Genomic DNA, 19,395 nt, shown 5'->3' with positions numbered 1-19,395 from the left:
TGCATTGCTGTATTTATGCTAGTTTTTCTCATGTGTATGTTGCTGTATTCTACTCTCAGGCTGGGTTTTTCAAGAGTCAGTACAAGCAGATGATTGCTGATCAGGGTGGAGAAGGACAAGGTCCAGCAGACGGTGGAGCAGAACCACCAGAGTAACAACAGTGAACACAAGGACACCGATCAAGTTCTCAACCATGTACAGAATGGACTGTATGTTGTAGTTTTTTGTATTGCACTGAATCATTAGTTTCTGTATTGTGTGAGTGGTTAATTTATTCATTGCTCATTGTTACATTGAAAAATGGAATTCTTTGCCACTGCTAATAACCAAACTTACACAGAAAGCCCAATTCAAACACCTGGGGAAATATTTGTTGTAGGCTGCATGTATTAGATTGTTCTTTTTTTCTTTGTTCTTATGCATTTTAATTAGTTAGTGTTCATAAAATGATTTTGTAGCCTATATGAATTATAAAGTGTAATGTATATTTTGATTTTATTTCTTTTGTTTTGTTTTTTAAATGTACGTTTTAAATGTATGTATTGTTTTTATACGTGGACCCCAGGAAGACTATAGCGGTGCTTTAGCGTCTGCATCGGACGTTGGTTCGATCCTAAAGTTGTGAATCGATATAATTCAACTAACTGCGGGAAAAACACAGATGTACAAGCCCAAAGCGCTGTGCATTGCGACGGGTAGATAACGTGTAGATCTGCTACTTCCAGCGCAGTAAGGGCGCATGCTTATGACGCTCATTAACTATGCATTCAGCAGCCAGGGACAGTCACAACATAGAGTCACTCACAACACACGAGCAGCAGACGGGATGCACAGGCAGATCCGACACAACTTTATTGCACACATCTGTGCTTTCATCCACGCTTCCACAGCCTTTTAAATCTTACACAAAGACGAATGTATAATATTATCACTATTATTATTACTACTTGTTTTATTGCCTATGCTTATGTAGTCACTATTCATTGATTCACTCATATCCAAATCCATTTGCTCACTGCTCAGGTCAAATAGGCAGATTGATATGCGAATGTGATTAATTGAGATTAATTAATCACAAAGCCTCCAATTAATTAGATGTTTTTAATGAAGTATATTGGGTTCAAATAAGTTTTACTCTGTCAAAAGTATAATGTGTTTGGTATCAAAGACGTTTTACTATATATATATATATATATATATATATATATATATATACAACACATACACACATGCACACCCCCGTATATCTAGGTGTGCCCCGAGATTTTTAGGCTATGAAAAGTGTGCCCTGGGACAAAAAAGGTTGGGAAACACTGCTTTAGGGCACAGCTAATGGGGATCCTACCAAATAAAACCATACTACAGTACAGTATGTCTATCCATCCATTCTATTTTATATTACCAATGTGCTAATAAACTAAAATAAACTATCCTCCTATTACACTTAAACGTACTCAACTTTCCAGCAGCCATTGTATGACTGTATTTCTGCACTATAACCACATGAACCCCAGCTGCCCTGCTCTGGGCATGTCGTTATCCACATGAAGTTACCCCAGCTGCCCTGCTCTGGGCATGTCGTAATCCACATGAAGTTACCCCAGCTGCCCTGCTCTGGGCATGTCGTAATCCACATGAAGTTACCCCAGCTGCCCTGCTCTGGGCATGTCGTAATCCACATGAAGTTACCCCAGCTGCCCTGCTCTGGGCATGTCGTAATCCACATGTCGTGATAAAGCCTGACTACACCAATGCAACAGAACGTTTTACAACTGCCATTGGGGATAATGGTTGCAAGTAGTTGCATTGCATGTAGCAAGGAGTTGGTGTGGACTGGGCATTACTTTCAGTTTCAACAATTAAACTAGTTTGTTCCTTATGTGTCCAGTACTTCATTTACCTAGGGCACTCATGGAGTGGGTTTCTCTTGCAGTATTCTTGTCAGGTAAGACAAATGTTTTTCCCAAACTCTTTCCGCTACAACCTACAGTATATTGCTGCCACAGTTGTGGAGATATTATTAACTCAATATCAGGGTATCATTAACAAAGTCCATAACTGTTGGTGGATGTTCAGTGTTGAGCAAGTATCTTACTCTTCATAAAATGTAACTGAGCACTGCAGTACTAAAAGCTAGATACATTACACATTACTTGGTAAAAGTAGTTACACTGAAGATACTTTGTACCTTAATGGGGTTGATAATGTGGCTGCAAGACAGCAGTGATTCCATAAAACGTGAATTAGCTACATGTGCAAAAGCTACAAATGTATGAAGATGGAGAATTCCGTATTTTGTGATAGACGTCAGAAAAATAATTATGTTGATGTGCCACTGAAAACATAGTGATGTTGTTTTTGTCAAGCTAATGGTGAATAAAATATCTATCAATATAAATAGCTGTACAAGCTCACAGCACGCGCTGAGCTTGTACAGCTTCTATTTTTGAAAAATCTTGAAAGTGTTTGAAAATATTTGAACAAATCTTCTCTTCTGGGGGTCCCTAGCACAAATACATATTTTGGGGATCCTTGGCACAAAAAGTGTGAGAACTACTGATTTAGAAGGCATTTTAGAATCAGGTCTTATTGGGTTAATCATGTAGGCAAATATATAACATTGCACCTTGAGAATATATTACCAACAAAGCCAATTAATACACCTGCAAATATTTCTAGAATCCATGCTGTTCATATAGCCTACATGATATAGCATACATGGACAACTGCCAGCCCGGGAGCCATATGTGGCTCCCACCTTCACTTAATGTTGCCCTCAGGTTAAATGGTAGTAATATTGACTTTAGTCAATATTAGTAGCTTAATGATGACTGATGTCTTTTTTTATTAACAATGTATTTGTATTTAAGCTCATAAGTATAACTAAATGCATTTGGATTCCAATTAAAAAATAGCAGCTATTTTTCGCTACTATTGTGTGATATAGAATGACGAAGTAGGGCATTAGGAAAAAAGTTAAAATATGGAGATATGCAAATGTGTGACCCTCTGGAGTGAGTGTGGAAATATAGTGGCCCTATCCATCATCAAAGCTGTCCACCCCAGATACTGAGTGGTCTCACATTAAGAGTGTGATAGGCCTATAATGTTATGCACCAATTTGGCAGAAACAAAACCCAGGCGTGGGTTTTCTGTCCTTTCTCGATCGTTTCGGACGCGAGGCGGCTCGCCGGAACCGGGCCGGCACCCTAGCCACGTTCCTGTGTGGGTCTGGAACTTCCAGGTCCACCAGTGCACCACTCACTTCACACGGGTGTGATTTATTTTTTACTAAGACCAGGTTTAAATTAAGAATTGAATATAACAATATAACATATCAATATGAGGCAAATGAAAAAAAACATGTATTTTCAATGGTAGTCTATGGAGAGAGAGAATACTTTTTTTACCTGCAAGGCTGCAACAAGTGACCACAATGCTATCCATTCTCCATTTTATTGCATTTATACCTGGTTCAATAAAAATGAGCTGTTTTGTTCCTCGTTTCTCTCAGTGTTCCATGCTGCATTTGCTTTTAACATTGATCCTGTGGTTTGGAAATCCTTGAGATCACCTGGTGATTCATCTGCCGATGATGGATTTGGATACAAGGTGGTTCAAAGACAATCAAGGTAAATAAAGAGAGAGCATGGATTTGTGTGATTGAACACGTCTGAAACAATCACATGCTTGACATCTTTTACCCATCACTGTTTTCTCACCATGATACAAATAACATCTACAGTAACATGAATAGCCAGTGCATACTGTATAAAGCATCAGAAGATTATTAAGATTTGTAGACGTTTACAATATTTTATTAACACGTCTCTTGTCAATGATTGCTCTCCCTATAGCTTACTGGTCAGTGCACCCTTTTCACAAGACAGGAGCGGACAAATATATAAATGTTCTACAGACTCATGCAGTCCCATTGACAAAGCCAAAGGTAAGCAACAACATTAACATTAAAAACATAAAGAGTTGTATGTATATACATACCTTTTGAAAGAAATCAGCTGGAATGATGATTATAAAGTCACTTTAAAGTAAAGTAAAAAAAACTAACATGATTTGTTATGATTTTGCGTTCACTCATAAGATACAGTAGATCATACATACGTGATGGTGGGGGCCACATGCGGCCCCCACCATCACTTAATGCGGCCTGCAGGTTAATATCAGAATACTGATATATTATGTATTTGCAAACATGACGCGCTTTTACTTCAGTCTGTCTTTTTTTATGTCCAATGTATTTGTATTTAGTTAATAAAGTCATCATAACTATAACTAAATGCATTTGAAATTAAATAAAATCTTACTTTTCAAGATTCAAATTAAAAAATAGCCAAAAATAATTCAGGATTTAAATTAAAATATAGCAAAAATAGCAGATCCACAAGCTTGTAGATCGTCTATTTTTGCTACGACAGTAATATGCAATGTGGCCCTCTGGAGTGAGTGTGGAAATTTAGTGGCCGTCTCCAGCTTCAAAGTTGCCCACCCCTGCAGTAGATACTGAATCTTTAACTGATATCGTAACAAGAGAATTAATTTTATTTGTGACTATCGTTTAAACTTTTTGCAGATATTTATTAACGTGGTTGGTTTGATTATGCATCTAACACAATATAATTCAATATGCTGACATTTATCTTTCCATTGTTCTTGTTTTATTTTATGTTTAATACAGTGCCAGCTTCCAGCTTTGGCTTGACAATGATAAATGACCCTACAACCGGAAAGACAATTGTGAGTTAATTAACTGCAATTATGTTATGCAGTAAATAGCAAAGTTAGTTAGAATCGTATTTATTTGCTTACTACAATGTTGTCAATTATTCATTATTACATAATGTTTATTCACAATAGTAATGAACTGGCTTCTGGTGAAAATGTTCCGATTGATTATTCTATCTCTCTTTCTCCCCTACGCATCTCTGTGACTGTAATTTCTCTACAAAATTGAGTTCATTCTGTTCCCCCATTTCAGGCATGTGGCCCAACCATTCCAAGAGAGTGCACAAATATCACCACATACAATGGTGTATGCTTAGAAATAAGTGCAGATGACAAGTTGGGAATGCATGTCCCATCAACTCCTGAAGGTAAATATGTTGATTTAAATAGAGCAGAGTCAGTCAGTCAGTCAGTCAGTCAGTCAGTCAGTCAGACAGTCAGACAGTCAGACAGTTTAAAATTATCAGTTGCCCTGACTTTAAGAAAATTGTAGCAATGCTGTGTAAAAGTGTGCAGAGAAATGGTAAATACAACTAATAAAAGATGAGCATGCCCTTAATCTTTTCTTCTCACACAACAGAGTGTCCTGAGGCAGCAGATATTGCATTCTTACTGGACGGCTCATTCAGTGTTACCGCCCTCGATTTCAACACAGTCAAGACTTTTGTGAAAGGAATGATTCGCTCACTTGTGGGGATATCTACAAAGGTGGGACTAGCATAATTGGCCAGGTTTTGGTCAGTTGTCTTCTAAAATGGGTCATATTGTCAACATATTGACAAATATTTCTATCGCTTTCTTCCACTGTTGAGCTCCAAATACTATTATAGAACATTAGATGTGATATTACATCATCAATGAATTGATCATGATGTTGAACTAAAAGGCTAAACAGACAGGGAGGGTGGCTTTGCTTTGTCTTGCCTTTTGTCTTGATCATTTTAGACACAGGTCTGTCTTATTGTGACCGCAGGTCGCATTTACTATGAAAACGTGCATTTCCCATTGGTTAGTCCGTAACCCCCAGATATGGCCATATATTGGTCATGACTCGTGACATCACGTGACATCAGGGATGGAGATCATCAATATTAATCTGCCACTCCCGTTCTCAAGCTGTTTTGGTAGCAGACCAAAGAGTGGTGGTGTCACATACAGTTTTTGTAGAGAAAGCTCCTTTTGCACACCTACTAGAACAGGTGCGTAGGAGCAGGCACCCAGAACAACATAGGGGGGGGGAAAAGGTCCCGCACACTATCTTCACTTACAGCGGTAGTTTATTTGGCTACAACGTTTCGGTCTCAAATGACCATCATCAGGTATCATTTTTGTATGTCACTGTTGTCACATACAGCAAAAGGATATACAACAATCTAATTAAAATGTACAATTAATCCTGAAATACAGTATGACCGATTGTGTAATTTTGACCTTGATCTTCTTGATTGTAGCTTCACTTTCAACTTTTAAAGATTTCATTGATTATTATTTAACTTATACTAATAGAACAGAATATACAGACCTTTTTCCAGCTTGATTCTCTCAACTGATTTAACTGCTTTACTGTAATGGACTCTATGCATACACAGATTACACACCATTTTGGAAAGAACTTGGGCCCCTATAGCTTCCCCGGTGTCAACTTACCGATGATACTAATGAAGGCTCTGTTCCATTCTGGTCAAACATGTTGGCTCACTGGAAACACTCTGCTACACCGGGTCTCAAAGAGTGCATGCTGGGTTCCAAATGGCCCTGTACGGGTCTGTAACTCCATTTGTGCACTCTCAGACTAGTTATGGGGTTCCTTGAAATTTAAAAGTTTGAGAACTATACTGTACACAAAATGGAACAGAGCCTTAATTAGTATCATTGGTAACACCTTTGAAGAAAGTAGGGAAGCAGCCCAGAAGTAGGAAGTTATTCTGTGTGCATAGAGCCCATTGCAGCATAATGTAGATTTACAGCATATAATATCAATTGTGTTTCTGTGTTTGCAGTTCGCAGTTGCCCAGTACGCAACCTCCACCACAATCCACTATCATTTTGATACTTTTAACACCTCCGGATCTTGGGAAACTCAAATTGATGGTATTAGGCAACAAAGAACACGGACGAATACAGCTGCAGCAATTACACAGGTTGTGTAAGTGTCTTTGTGTACTGTATATTGACAATGTACCTCAATTGTCAAACATTTTTAGACAATTACAGTTTTTTTATATTAAACAAAAAAATTGAAGTTTACAGCTAAAGCAATAGAACTTTGTTCTGGAAGTGCCTTTATATTCACAACGTACCACACAAATGTCGAGTTTACCCTTTTAAGAGTTTTTCAATACATTTGTTTTTTTCTTTCTGACAGCAACGGTGTTTTTTCAAGTAGAGGGTCCAGACCAAAAGTGAGTAAGTTCCTGATCGTCATTACTGATGGAGAGTCTACTGATGAAAAACGATTACCTGAGGCAGCTTCTCTTGCTGAACAGAAAGGCATTGTTCGATTTGCAATTGGGGTAAGTTGTTAGACTCGGCCATCATTTTAAAATTAAAACCTAAACTTATACTGTATTTTTGTTTTGTTTTACAAACCTGTAGCTAATACGGCAGAGACTACCTGCCACTTAACCTCGCGTCACCAAACTCTCCACCTTGGAGGAAAGCCTGGTTTGTGTCTTTTTTCGGCGTCACTTTTTTTTTGTCCCGTGGTCTTTTGCTCTGTAATATAAGACTTTTGCTCAATATCTTGATATCTTATTTGTTGGTTCTGGTATCCATTTCAATTTACATCCTCAGGTTCCCCAGCAAAGTAGGTGGATACTGGCTGGGAACGTAGAGTACTGTATATGCTATGACCTATCCATGATTGATATACTGTATCTAGGGTCTGCAGTGGACACACTCAATAACAATGGTTAGGGTTTGAGGTAGGTTGTTGTTGTCGGACCAATAGTATGTCGGAAATAAAGCCTGTACCCATTCAGGGGTGCCTTGGATGAAAAAGTTATTTACAGGGGTGAACTGAGCCAAAAAGGTTTGACAACCACTGCACTAGCAGGATTGCTAGTGCAGTGGTTCCCTCTATCAAGTATATCAATGATCAGGCCATGGAAAAGAAAAAGTACTACAACTCGGAGGCTCAGGATTACAACTCATAACATGCCCATAAAGGGATGTCAGATTGAAAGTAGTTAATTTCATTGTAATTTCACCAGACAGAAGTACTGTAGTCCAGTTAGAAGCATGACATATTAATGACTATTCAGAGCACATGTTTCTCTCTCCCCACCTATAGTACAGACAGTTGTAGAATTCTGTACTAAATCTAATCCAACAACTACTCCTCCTCCTCTTGTGGCATCAGTTGCAAAAAATGTAAAAAAATGTGGGTCTGCAGCCCAATATAAACATGTGGGGCTCCTGGACAAGAACATGTTTGAGAAGCACTGCTATAAAGCTTTTACCTACAAACAAACATACATGAAGAATTTATATTCATAACCTAGGAGTAAGGACCTGCACACAGCCGCGTCAAGCACCTTAAGTGCTAGGAACAAACTGTTACTAAGAAGTACTATTATAGTAGTAGGCTACCAACAAACTGTTACTAAGAAGTACTATTATAGTAGTAGGCTACCAACAAACAAACTGTTGCTGCCTATGAGGCCAGAATAAAAAAAATCTTATTCTTACATGATGCAACAATAAAGACACCTTGACAGTTAATTTCCACGACTATTTGTTTAAAATATTCTCAGTTTTGAAGTATTATCAATGTCGAGATGAGTCTAGAATTGTAAACCAATACGTTATAATGTATAGTAAAAATGTAAAAACACTGTTTCTTGGTATCCTTAGGTTGGAAAAGTTTTTGATCGTGATAATGCAAAAGCAGAGTTGGCAATCATTGCACCATCGCAGAACGTGTTTCGAGTGATCAACTTTGACGCTCTTGATGGAATCAGGGATGCTTTGAAGGACAGTATATTTTCAATTGAAGGTATAGTTCCAAAGTCCACACAAAATGTGTCTCAGCAGGACAATAATCACTTTTTTGATGCATAATTGAGTAGATATTTTGCTTTTACAGGATCTCAGACAAGTGGTCGTTCATTGAAACTGGAAATGGCTCAAGAAGGATTCAGTGCTGCTTATGTACCTGGGGTAATCAGAAACACTGCAATATAGTCTCAAACATTATGCAGTTAAATGGATTTAAAATGTCATTCCTTGTGTTTTTGTACAAAGATATTTTAAGCATTGCATGCACGTATATGCCACACACACACACACACACACACACACACACACACACACACACACACACACACACACACACACACACACACACACACACACACACACACACACACACACACACACACACACACACACACACACACACACACACACACACACACACACACACACACACACACACACTCCTTTCTAGTCCGTCCCTTTCCACAGATCCATCTTAACTTAATTGGAAGCAAAGTATATACTATATACTACAAAATAATATATAGTCAACTATTATCGATAAAAAACATCAGTTTACTGTATCTATACTATAGGGAGGATTCCAAATGGCAGCTGTTGGTGCCTTCCAGTGGAGGGGGAGCTACCAGGAAGGCCCGAGGGAAGACTTCAAGGAGCTTACAGATATGGATCCTGACAGCTATCTTGGTGAGGAAGTACAAAATAAACTTAATGTTAAATTACTGTATTGCAGGGCTTCTCAAATTGGTACCTTGACGCAAGTCCAGGGATGCCTCAGAATACTTAAAATTTGAATTTATCAATGTCACTTCAGTTTACCCGTCTTAGACCATCTATACTTAGTGAAACGGACACGAGTTAAACTGTACTTGGTGTGTTATTTTTCAGACTACAACGCGTCATGTTGTGAGTAGATACAGTAGATCCGTTATTTTTGGTGAATGTTCCCCCGTTAAGTATAAAACTTATTTTCAGTCTGTCCTAATGTCCAAATATTCTCTCCACTTGTCCTTTTCACATGATTGCGACCGCAGGTCGCATTTACTAAGAAAATGTGCATTTCCAGTCAGTTAGTTAGTCTGTCACCCCCAGACATGACCAAATATGGTCATCAGGGATGGAAATCCCTGATATCAATATTAAGCCCATATATGGTCATGCCCATATATGAAGATCCCTGATGTCATCAATATTGGCCAGCAAATGTACATCTGACCTCAAACCCTTAGATCTCCATATATGGAGCTGACCTGTTGTGACATTCCATATGTTGATCCTTCCACATCCATCCTTTCTCTTCAAGGTCTCCCTTTTGACTGATACCTGTCCATTTAAACTCTAGACGGGCCTGCCCCAAAGTTATTAGTGCAGCTGTGCCCGGCAGCAGACGAAAAGTAGATTTCTCAACAGGCCCGAAAATTAAGGCCCGGCCCTACCTGGGCCCTCATCAATGGCACTCAAGACACTGCCCCCGCTGCCACCCTTAGATCTCCATAGATGGAGTTGACCTGTTCTGACATTCCTTATGTTGATCTGACCTCATCAAACCCAGTACACTCAAGACACGCTCCATATATGGCCTGTACAGAATTCATTCCATATGTTGATCTGACCCCCCATGCCAAAGCGCCATCGCTCGCCCAGCAGTCTGCTGTCACCCAGGCGGATGCGTGCATGCGACCTCGCCCTCAGGCGTCTTTCTCGTACTGTCTGTATCTTTGGCTTATTTAGGCTTATTTACTTTGGCAAATTATCGATTAATACGTTAAAGGGACAATTCACCCTTTTTTGCAAAATAATATATGTTAATGACGTTTAGAAGATTTATAACACTTTCCTGGGGGTCTTTGTGTGTGTAATATGTGGTTTTAGATATTTTAGATTTTAGCAGTGAGCCCAGTGTCTCTGATGTCATGGACACTGGGCTCACTTCCTTCCTGGACTACAATTCCCATAATGCTTTAATGCACTGCTCCACCTTGTGGATAGGGGGAGGGCTGTCTTACTGAGACAACATGTAGTCCAGAAAGTAAGAGAGCCCAGTGTCCATGACATCAGAGACACTGGGCTCATTGCCAAAATCTAAAATATCTAAAACCACATATTACACACATAAAGACCATCAGGAAAGTGTTTAGAATTCTTCTAAACATCATTAACATATTTTTTTGCAAAAAGGGTGAAGTGTCCCTTTAATGTATTAATCGATACATTAACATGTGATGTTTCTGTGGCTACAAAGGTGGGGGGACTTTTTTTAACCGGTCGCATTCCTCGACCACACACCAAGCGCACGTAAAGACAGCATTACATTCACAGAAATCCGTCGGCCCAATGATAGAATCGCAGAATTTTATAAATTGTTAACTATTTAATCGAAGAATTTCTTAACGGCGATTAATTGTTAACATCCCTAGGGAAAAGATTTAAATATTTATGTACTGTTAATGACAAAAGGTGCTATAAAGAAACAATATAATTCAGGAGTGCCGTGGATGAAAAGGTTATTTAAGCGGTGACCTGAGCCCCTGCTGTATTGTAATACAGTGACCACCAACTAAAGAAATGTACTGTATGTATGTTGCATAATATTTCTTCTAGGGGTGGCTTCTCATTAAGACTGTGACAGTATTGTGATAATCACCTACTGTACAGTATATACACAGTAGTATGCAGCCAGCCAGCCAAAGCATAATTAAATATTTTTAAAATGTATATTTTAAATCAGTGCTCTTTTCTCCTAGGTTACTCCATGGCAATTGCCATAGGAAAAAGTGCCATTCTCACCGTTGTAGGTGCTCCAAGATATAAACACATGGGGATGGTAATGGTGTTCTCCAACGAAACCTCCCAAATGATTGACCCCTCAACAGATCCACAGGTTTGTACTTTGTATTCAAATATTATTCACAGAACATGAAGGAAAATAGAAATGTATTTTCTAATAAACGTCATTCCTGCTTTGAACAATGACTTCTCAGTTTCAGATTGGGGCATATTTTGGGGCAGAGGTTTGTACCATGGATGTGGATGGGGATCAAATGGGATACACTGATATAATCCTCATATCTGCTCCTACATTCACGGAGAAAGATCGAGAGGGCAGGGTCTACGTCTGCAGTCTTACTCACGGGGTACAGCATGTTTAACTCATCATCAAACACATAAAATTGACATCAGGTATTCAAAGTATAATTCTCATTCCTGTTTTCCCACCAGAGAGCATATTGTCTATTCGATAAACAAGCGGTGTTGAAAGGTGTTGCAGGACAAAGAGGAAGGTTTGGTTCCTCTCTTGCTCCACTGCCTGACCTCAACAGTGATGGATTAAATGATTTGGCTGTGGGAGCACCGCTAGAGAATGGTGGTCAAGGAAGCATCTATATTTTCCATGGTGATGGAAGACAAACCGTCAATCCCATATATTCACAGGTGTGTGTGTGTGTGTGTGTGTGTGTGTGAGAGAGAGAGTCAGAGTTTAATCCAGTTTCCATGGATTCATGCAACGTTCTAATTGTATCGGTTAAAATATTGTCATTCCTTTCTTCCTCATGTAGAGAATTCCTGCCTCTGATGTCCAGCCTGGACTGCGCTTCTTTGGTCTGTCCATTAGCCAGTCTTCTTTTGACCTCAGTGGAGACAGTCTGCCTGACTTAGCAGTGGGTTCAAATGGTGCTGTCCTTCTACTCAGGTAATTATAAAGAATGGTGAAATGTATATCCTGTTGTTATTCTGCTATGTTCTAAGACCTCAAACGTGATAAAAAATGATCCATTTCCAACAAATCACCAAAAAGGTCTTTCAACCAACTTTTTTTTAACCTGAGAATTTGACAATTTCACTACAAACTAGAAAAAGTGCCCCTCGGGGCACAGGTCTCCACCAGGTTAGGAGCGTTTTTTGAAGTGGCATTTCTTCCTCAGCCTATTGGGAATGTGTGTGCAAAATGTCACGGAAACGGCCCGATGTGTGCATGATTTGCGGTATTTTGTTCAAAACGGAGAACTTTGGAAGCCAATCTTAGCCAATCAGGATGGAGTATGAAAAATCTGAAAGACCCGTTTCGCTTACTGGCTATATAGAGACTGTGTACCAATTTGTGTGACGTTTGGACAAAATCTGTAGGTGTACCGTCTGTGTGTTTCACCCAATTGACACTGGGTGAAAAAATGGGATAAAAAATAAAATGTGTTTTGCAAAACCTGACCTCCTAGTGGCGCTATAACAGGCCTATGTGAACATTTTGGGGCAGAGCTTCAGCACTGGCAACCAGGGGGTGTGTGTGCGCAGAGTTTGGCTGCGATCAAGCCAACGGTGCCAGAAATTAGCTGTCTCTTCACACACACACACACACACACACACACACACACACACACACACACACACACACACACACACACACACACACACACACACACACACACACACACACACACACACACACACACACACACACACACACACACACACACACACACACACACACACACACACACACACACACACACACACACACACACACACACCCCTCTCCCCCCATGCCTTCGGCCTCATAGAGACAATGACATCAGAATATGCTACCAGACTCTATAATTACAAACGCTAAACGCTCCACAGAGTGCATACTGTATCCCCTAGGCTGGGTTGCATGTCATAGCATTTCTATGACATACAGTACAACTTCTTGCATTTGTGGCACCATAATGTGCTTTTTGGAGGTGCTCTGTACTCTATACAGGCATGCGATTCAACATGTGATGAATTGTATTGCTCTCTCATTTCCAGATCTAAGCCAATAGTAATGGTGGAAGCACAGGTGACATTCAGCCCAGACCAGATCCCCACCAACAACTCAGACTGCAATTCTCCTTCTAACAACACAGCTAAAGTCTGTTTCACTATGACTAACCATTCTACTGTGGATGTGGAGACAGGTTTAATACAATCTATATACACAATATACACACCATAGAGCCATTTTAGACTTTTACATTAATTTCATGTAAAGATTAACCTTTTAATCAAAGTCTAAACTGCTCCAGTTCAAGCACAGATTAATTACACATTGACGCTGGATTCAACCCACAACCGCGCTTACATCGAGACACCAAAACAACGACAGCTGTTCAACACTTTTACCCTTGACATGGCAAAGACACACTGCTTCTCACATGAATTCAACATTAAGGTAGGTTGGTAACCTAAAAATAATCAAAAATCCCATTTATAATATTTTGACTGTGAATCTTTATGATAATAACGCTCTGTCATTGCAGGCTTGTCCAGAGGATGTTGTGAATGAACTTTGTAATGAACTTGGATTCACCTTTGAAGGTGTTCCATCTTCAGACAAACTCAGTCCAAGCCTTGCACAGCAAGCTCAAACAACCACCTATCATCATGTAAGTTACCTTTAAATGATGCCTGTCTGTCTATCTGTCATTTCATGGGTCAAATATTTCTGTAAAATTCAATGGTCATTATTTTTATTTAGAGATGGAGAATAGACAGACTACCCATTGCCTTGAGAGCTTGATATTTTGCTTTTATTCGATATAGAACAGCAGTAGAGACAGGAAACAGGGAGAGTTGGGGAGTGACATGCAGCAAATCCACTGCTGGACTTAGCACCTTAACTGTATCATCATCTCATTGTTACAATATGTGATTAACACGGTTGACTTTCTCCCTTGTACAACAGTTAAAGTTTGACACTACTGACAACCTCAAAGTTGATTTCAACTTTACCGGGTGAGTCATAATGTACACATAAGTGTTGATGAGTCAGCACTGGTTCCCATCATACAACATGTTAGAATACAAGGGGAATGAGACCTGCCGTCTTGATGCCTTGATACCTACAGTACTAGCACAGGAATGCTATCCAATTGATTTCTTTATTGCTACAATAAATTCCTTTGTACATTTACAGGCATATCAGTAGCATAGACGACTGACTTAAATGTACAACACACAGACAAATAGTAATTCTATACAGGTTACTATTGCTGCCTGGTAGCAATAGAATATGTTCATACTTAGCAGTAAAAGAATTAAGAACAACTCTCCTTGACCAAAGTTCTGTACAGACCGGGAGGTAGCTACAATACTGTACAAGAACCACAGACATAAATAAAAACAAGACACAGCTCAAAATGCTCAAACAATTGGGTGCACCAACTTGCCGAAATTGGACGTAGAAAGAGGGGTTTTGTAAGCACTTTTAGATTGAAATGTGATTTATTCAATAGAACACGTACGCCCGTACGGTATAAGAGTTACAAAAAGAAAAGGCACATATTTCACCAGAAAGTAATGCATTTGTCTTTTGTTGACATATTACCTGAACTGTTCTAGGTTATTGAGAAGAGAAAAAAAATACATTCTTCTTCAATAGCATTCTGATTAGATCCAATTTGGAAGCAATTCCAGTGAGTGGGCGTGGTCTATGGGCTGGAAAACAGGCTAAAGCAATTCATTAGTAATGTGTATTTCTTGGGTTGACCAGCAGAGGATGTTAAAACCACATTTTGCCTTTCCACCTTATGATTCAACCTACTCTCAAGATTAAGAAGAACTGTAAATCCCCACTTCCCACACATTAACAATGAATTTTCAAAGCTTTTCCATAACTTTATCCACAAGTATTCAATCTCATATCCAGACAAAAGCATTCATCTGGTGCAATAATTAGGCTCTTACTCCAGTGTCATCAATGCACCAAGACAGACTTGAGCGAAGGTGACAGTATCACGGTGCAACGTGTTGTTAGCTTGTAGATCTATTATTCATGTCCTGTATACATTAGGCCACACTCACGCAGCTTGTGCAGCCCAGCACTACATTCTATGTTAGACAAAAACAAGGTACTGTATATCCAAACATTTTGTAATGCATTTGATTAATTCTAAAACTTTTCCAGGCCTGGAAAACTTTCTCTCTTTTTAAAATAAAAATATATTTCCAGGAATTTCATGACTGTGGGAAACCTGGAAATTAAAACTTTTTTCCTTTTCCATTTTTGCATCATAATCAGCTCTACAGAGGTTAGAGTGGGCATAGATGATCTGTTGAACGTAACTGTGTCAGTTGAGAACAGAGAGGAGAACTCGTACAACAGTCGTGTCACTCTCACATACCCTCCTGGGCTCTCATACAGGAAGTTCACCATACAGCAGGTAAGGCAGTATTGCCATGGTACTATGCAATATTATATAACTGACATCAAGTTCAGCCTTAATACGTTGTTCTCATTCGTTAAAGATATGTGATTAACATGCCTTGTGGTTTTCTGTCTTTACCAAGGGAAGAGTGGAATGCAACTCTTTAGACGCTAAGAATGGTTCGTCACGGGGGAAGAGTGACTGCACCATTGACAAGCCTGTTTTCAAAAGCAATGCCAAGGTTCGACTTTTAGATTGCTATTCTAACCCAGCTTCTGCTCACACACCTCTGAATAATCAGATCAAAAATAACTTTGAAAATGTATGTTCTACTGTTTTCGTAGATGAATACATTGGGTCAAAGCACTTTCTCTGTTTTCTCTCATTCCATTCTAGGTTGTTTTCACTGTCTCCTATGGGATAGATACCAACAGTGAACTTGACAGAAAGATTCTGATCACTGCAAATGCCACAAGGTACGGTTATCTGGTGGAAAACTTTGCACTTGTGTGATTGTGTGCTTTATATTATTACATTCCTAGGAATCATTTGTTTTCTGTTTCAGTGCAAATGCTAAGCATTCCCAAGAAAGTGAACTTTATCAACAGAAGGAGATTGATGTGAAGTACAGCATTTTTCTATCCATTTTCAATCCAAGGTTTGCATTGTTTTTTTGTCATTCACAAAGTCAGCCACTCACTGTATTTAATTTAATCATTTTCTTTTGACTGGTTAGCACTTAGCAGATCAAACCTCGGCAAGGTTTTATATTTAATAAAACTATTCTTAATATTTTCATTCAGTTCACTCTACACCAAATTTATTTTTGGAAGAAATGATCTGCAAACACCACATCCGCAATCAATTAAGGTAAAATGTTATGCAAATCTTTTAACAATATAATTCAGTGTTTAGGTTTACTGGTTTACTGCGACATTAAGGAATACCTCACCCCTCTTTCTAACATCTTCTCTCAGGTTGAAAATACTGGGAGAGCCGTTAATGTTACTGTGGTCATCAAGGTGCCAGTGAGGCTTGGTGATGCAGACATCTGGGTGAATCCTGGTAGTATAGAGGTAACTCACATGGATGGACACTTCAATGCATGATATTGGAGCTCAAACACACCAACCTAGTGCAAACTGCTCCGTGTATTTCTCATGACAGATTCAGTTCAATGAGTTGTGCTTCTATGGATGTGACTCTAATGATATGTTGTCCAACGTTCAGATTCTAGGCTGCGACAAACACAACGACGAGGAACCTACTCGCTCAGATGTTGTAGATAACATCAAGAAAGATCTTACTGTGGTAAATATGTCTTGCCATCCACAAATTGCACACATTTATTTTGTCCAACATGAATGACTTTGGTTTAATCTCTCTTTTAATTGCCAATAGGACTGCTCCGTTGCCAGGTGTGCAGTGTTCAGATGCAACACGTCTTGTGATGGACACGTTTACAAACTCTCTGCTAACCTGAGCTCCGGATGGATCGAGCAGGTAAATAACAACGTCTATCTATGATATGTGGCGTTTACTCAATACGTATAAATGATCTCAATATACTAGTGTACAGGTAAAGGATCAGTACAGGGTTAAAGCTACCTCAAGAATTAATTGTACACTTTCACTCAACTGACATTCATGAGTATCTGTTGCCTACTTCAATGAAGTGATACAGCATGTATTCTGTAAGTGAACTTTGAACTTTATTGAGAGGATGGCCCCTTGAGATGCAGCATCTCGTTTTAGAGGGGGTCCTATACATACAAAATTACAGCTGCAAGTACACAGTACTAAAGACACAACATGACATACAGTACAAATACACAGGACATACACATACAGGTACAGTTAGCTTGCTCCCCTTCTCCCACCCCACCCCTGACCCCCAACCCCCAACATTGAAGACAATGTGCAGGACTACTCCTTTCTTTTTAACATTCATCATTAAAATGACTAGGCCGATGCCCGTTGGGAACGCATGCCCTCTGGTTATGCAATATTGTACCCGTTGTCAGTAGCCTACTCCATATATTGAGATTCACAGAACTATTCAGACTTTGCTGCTGATCCAAACAACTTCCCATTTGGCACATTACTCTCTCTGTCAGACGGTTCTTGAGATAATGTGGGGACACACGGACGGACAATTCATATAAACATTTTCTCAGACTACAATTTGGGAACATGTTTTAATATTCATGATTTTTAATAATGTTCATAGTGACACAACCAATCAATAAAAGTCTACAGTAGTTGTCATAAGAATATTTCTGCAATTCTACAATTATTGTAGATTTATAAACGTTTACATTCATTCACCGTCTCTCAATTGTCTCTAACAAAGACTGCTTCTCATCCTCTTCCCTCTTTGTTTCTGACCCACAGATTGGTCTCCAGTCTGCCAAATTCCGTTTGATCAGCACAGCCACTTGGGAGTATGACAGAAACAAATACATCTTTTTTTCACCAGAGTCTGAAAACAAACCCCCAGTTCGACAGGTAACATTGAATCTATATGTTAATGTCACTCTGTGTCATTTAGAACAAAGAAGACAAATTATGATTTAAAGAATGTGAATGAAATGTAGTTGTTCTTGTGACCACTCCTCAGATTGTGGCAACAGTAGAGGTGTACACTGAGACAGACCTCACCAATGCGATCATTGGTGGAACCGTGGGAGGACTTGTTCTTTTGGCTTTGATCACTGCTGGCTTATACAAGGTAATAGCAGTATCCTACTGTGTTCTAATCTACTTGCAACTCATTGCAACTACCTGCAGCCATTATCCCCAAATGGCACCGCTCTGCAACTAGTCAGGCCAGACCGCTTTAAAACGGTCTCAAAAACGGTTTTAGCCCAGGCAGACTAATTGTTTTATGAATGTTCAAAACGTATCCATTCAATAATGTCTCGCATCGTATCCTAATCAAGGTGCATTAACTAGGAAATTCCCAGCATCTGCTATTTTTATATTGTAGTTGTTATTTTGCCACTAGAGCAGGGGTGTGTGGGGGGCCGCACAGACATTTTGTGGGTTCTCAAAATGCATTTTGTGCTCAAACACGAAGATTTATGTATATATAATACATGTCTGCACAGTAATGAGCAGGATAATATGTGTATACAGGTATATGCTACCTTAGAATAGATGTAGACCTATTTGACAGTGCATAAACATAATTGCCTTGACATTAAAGTCTAATTTCTCTCCAAAAGCCCTTGAATATCATTGAATATGATTAAGGATTACTGACATTATGGTATTCTCACACTTTATATCGCCCACACCATACTTGTAACATTCATTAGCCCTCGGAAAAAATATATATGGTATATATATATCTTTTTTTTTTGTCCTTCCAAGGGTCACAAGGGGGCGCTCCGTGGGCCACACTAGAGCGTTAAATCTGCTTTGCTGTATATTTATTCTAGTTTTTCTCCTCATGTGTATGTTGTTGTGTCCTACTCTCAGGCTGGGT

General features: G+C 39.2%; 2 protein-coding genes across 2 annotated transcripts in view; both read left to right on the top strand.

Annotated features, from left to right (window-relative positions):
• LOC306914996 (integrin alpha-M-like) overlaps positions 1-19,395 on the top strand; it is a gene marked incomplete at its 5' end in the record, with an annotated part of 32,164 nt that overhangs the window by 12,691 nt on the left and 78 nt on the right. The window contains one exon of the mRNA XM_079492238.1: positions 60-132. Within this exon, the coding sequence (XP_079348364.1) occupies positions 60-132 (73 nt within the window). The remainder of the gene's footprint in view (positions 1-59; positions 133-19,395) is intronic.
• Positions 1,912-19,313, top strand: LOC306915843 (integrin alpha-M-like; the record flags this gene model as incomplete). Its single annotated transcript, XM_079493482.1, has 28 exons — positions 1,912-1,945; positions 3,129-3,274; positions 4,997-5,111; positions 5,324-5,451; positions 6,744-6,889; positions 7,109-7,256; positions 8,599-8,740; positions 8,831-8,904; positions 9,318-9,429; positions 11,487-11,623; positions 11,724-11,876; positions 11,962-12,174; positions 12,300-12,433; positions 13,528-13,676; positions 13,785-13,930; positions 14,019-14,144; positions 14,444-14,493; positions 15,779-15,920; positions 16,048-16,146; positions 16,302-16,381; positions 16,471-16,563; positions 16,709-16,775; positions 16,883-16,981; positions 17,136-17,216; positions 17,307-17,408; positions 18,300-18,413; positions 18,526-18,636; positions 19,281-19,313. The coding sequence occupies 28 exons, from the start codon at positions 1,912-1,914 to the stop codon at positions 19,311-19,313; spliced, it is 3,174 nt and encodes a 1,057-aa protein (XP_079349608.1).

The sequence above is a fragment of the Electrona antarctica genome (assembly GCF_951216825.1).
Source record: "Electrona antarctica genome assembly, chromosome: 22".
Classification (NCBI taxonomy): domain Eukaryota; kingdom Metazoa; phylum Chordata; class Actinopteri; order Myctophiformes; family Myctophidae; genus Electrona; species Electrona antarctica.
This window is presented reverse-complemented; position numbering and strand designations above follow the sequence as displayed.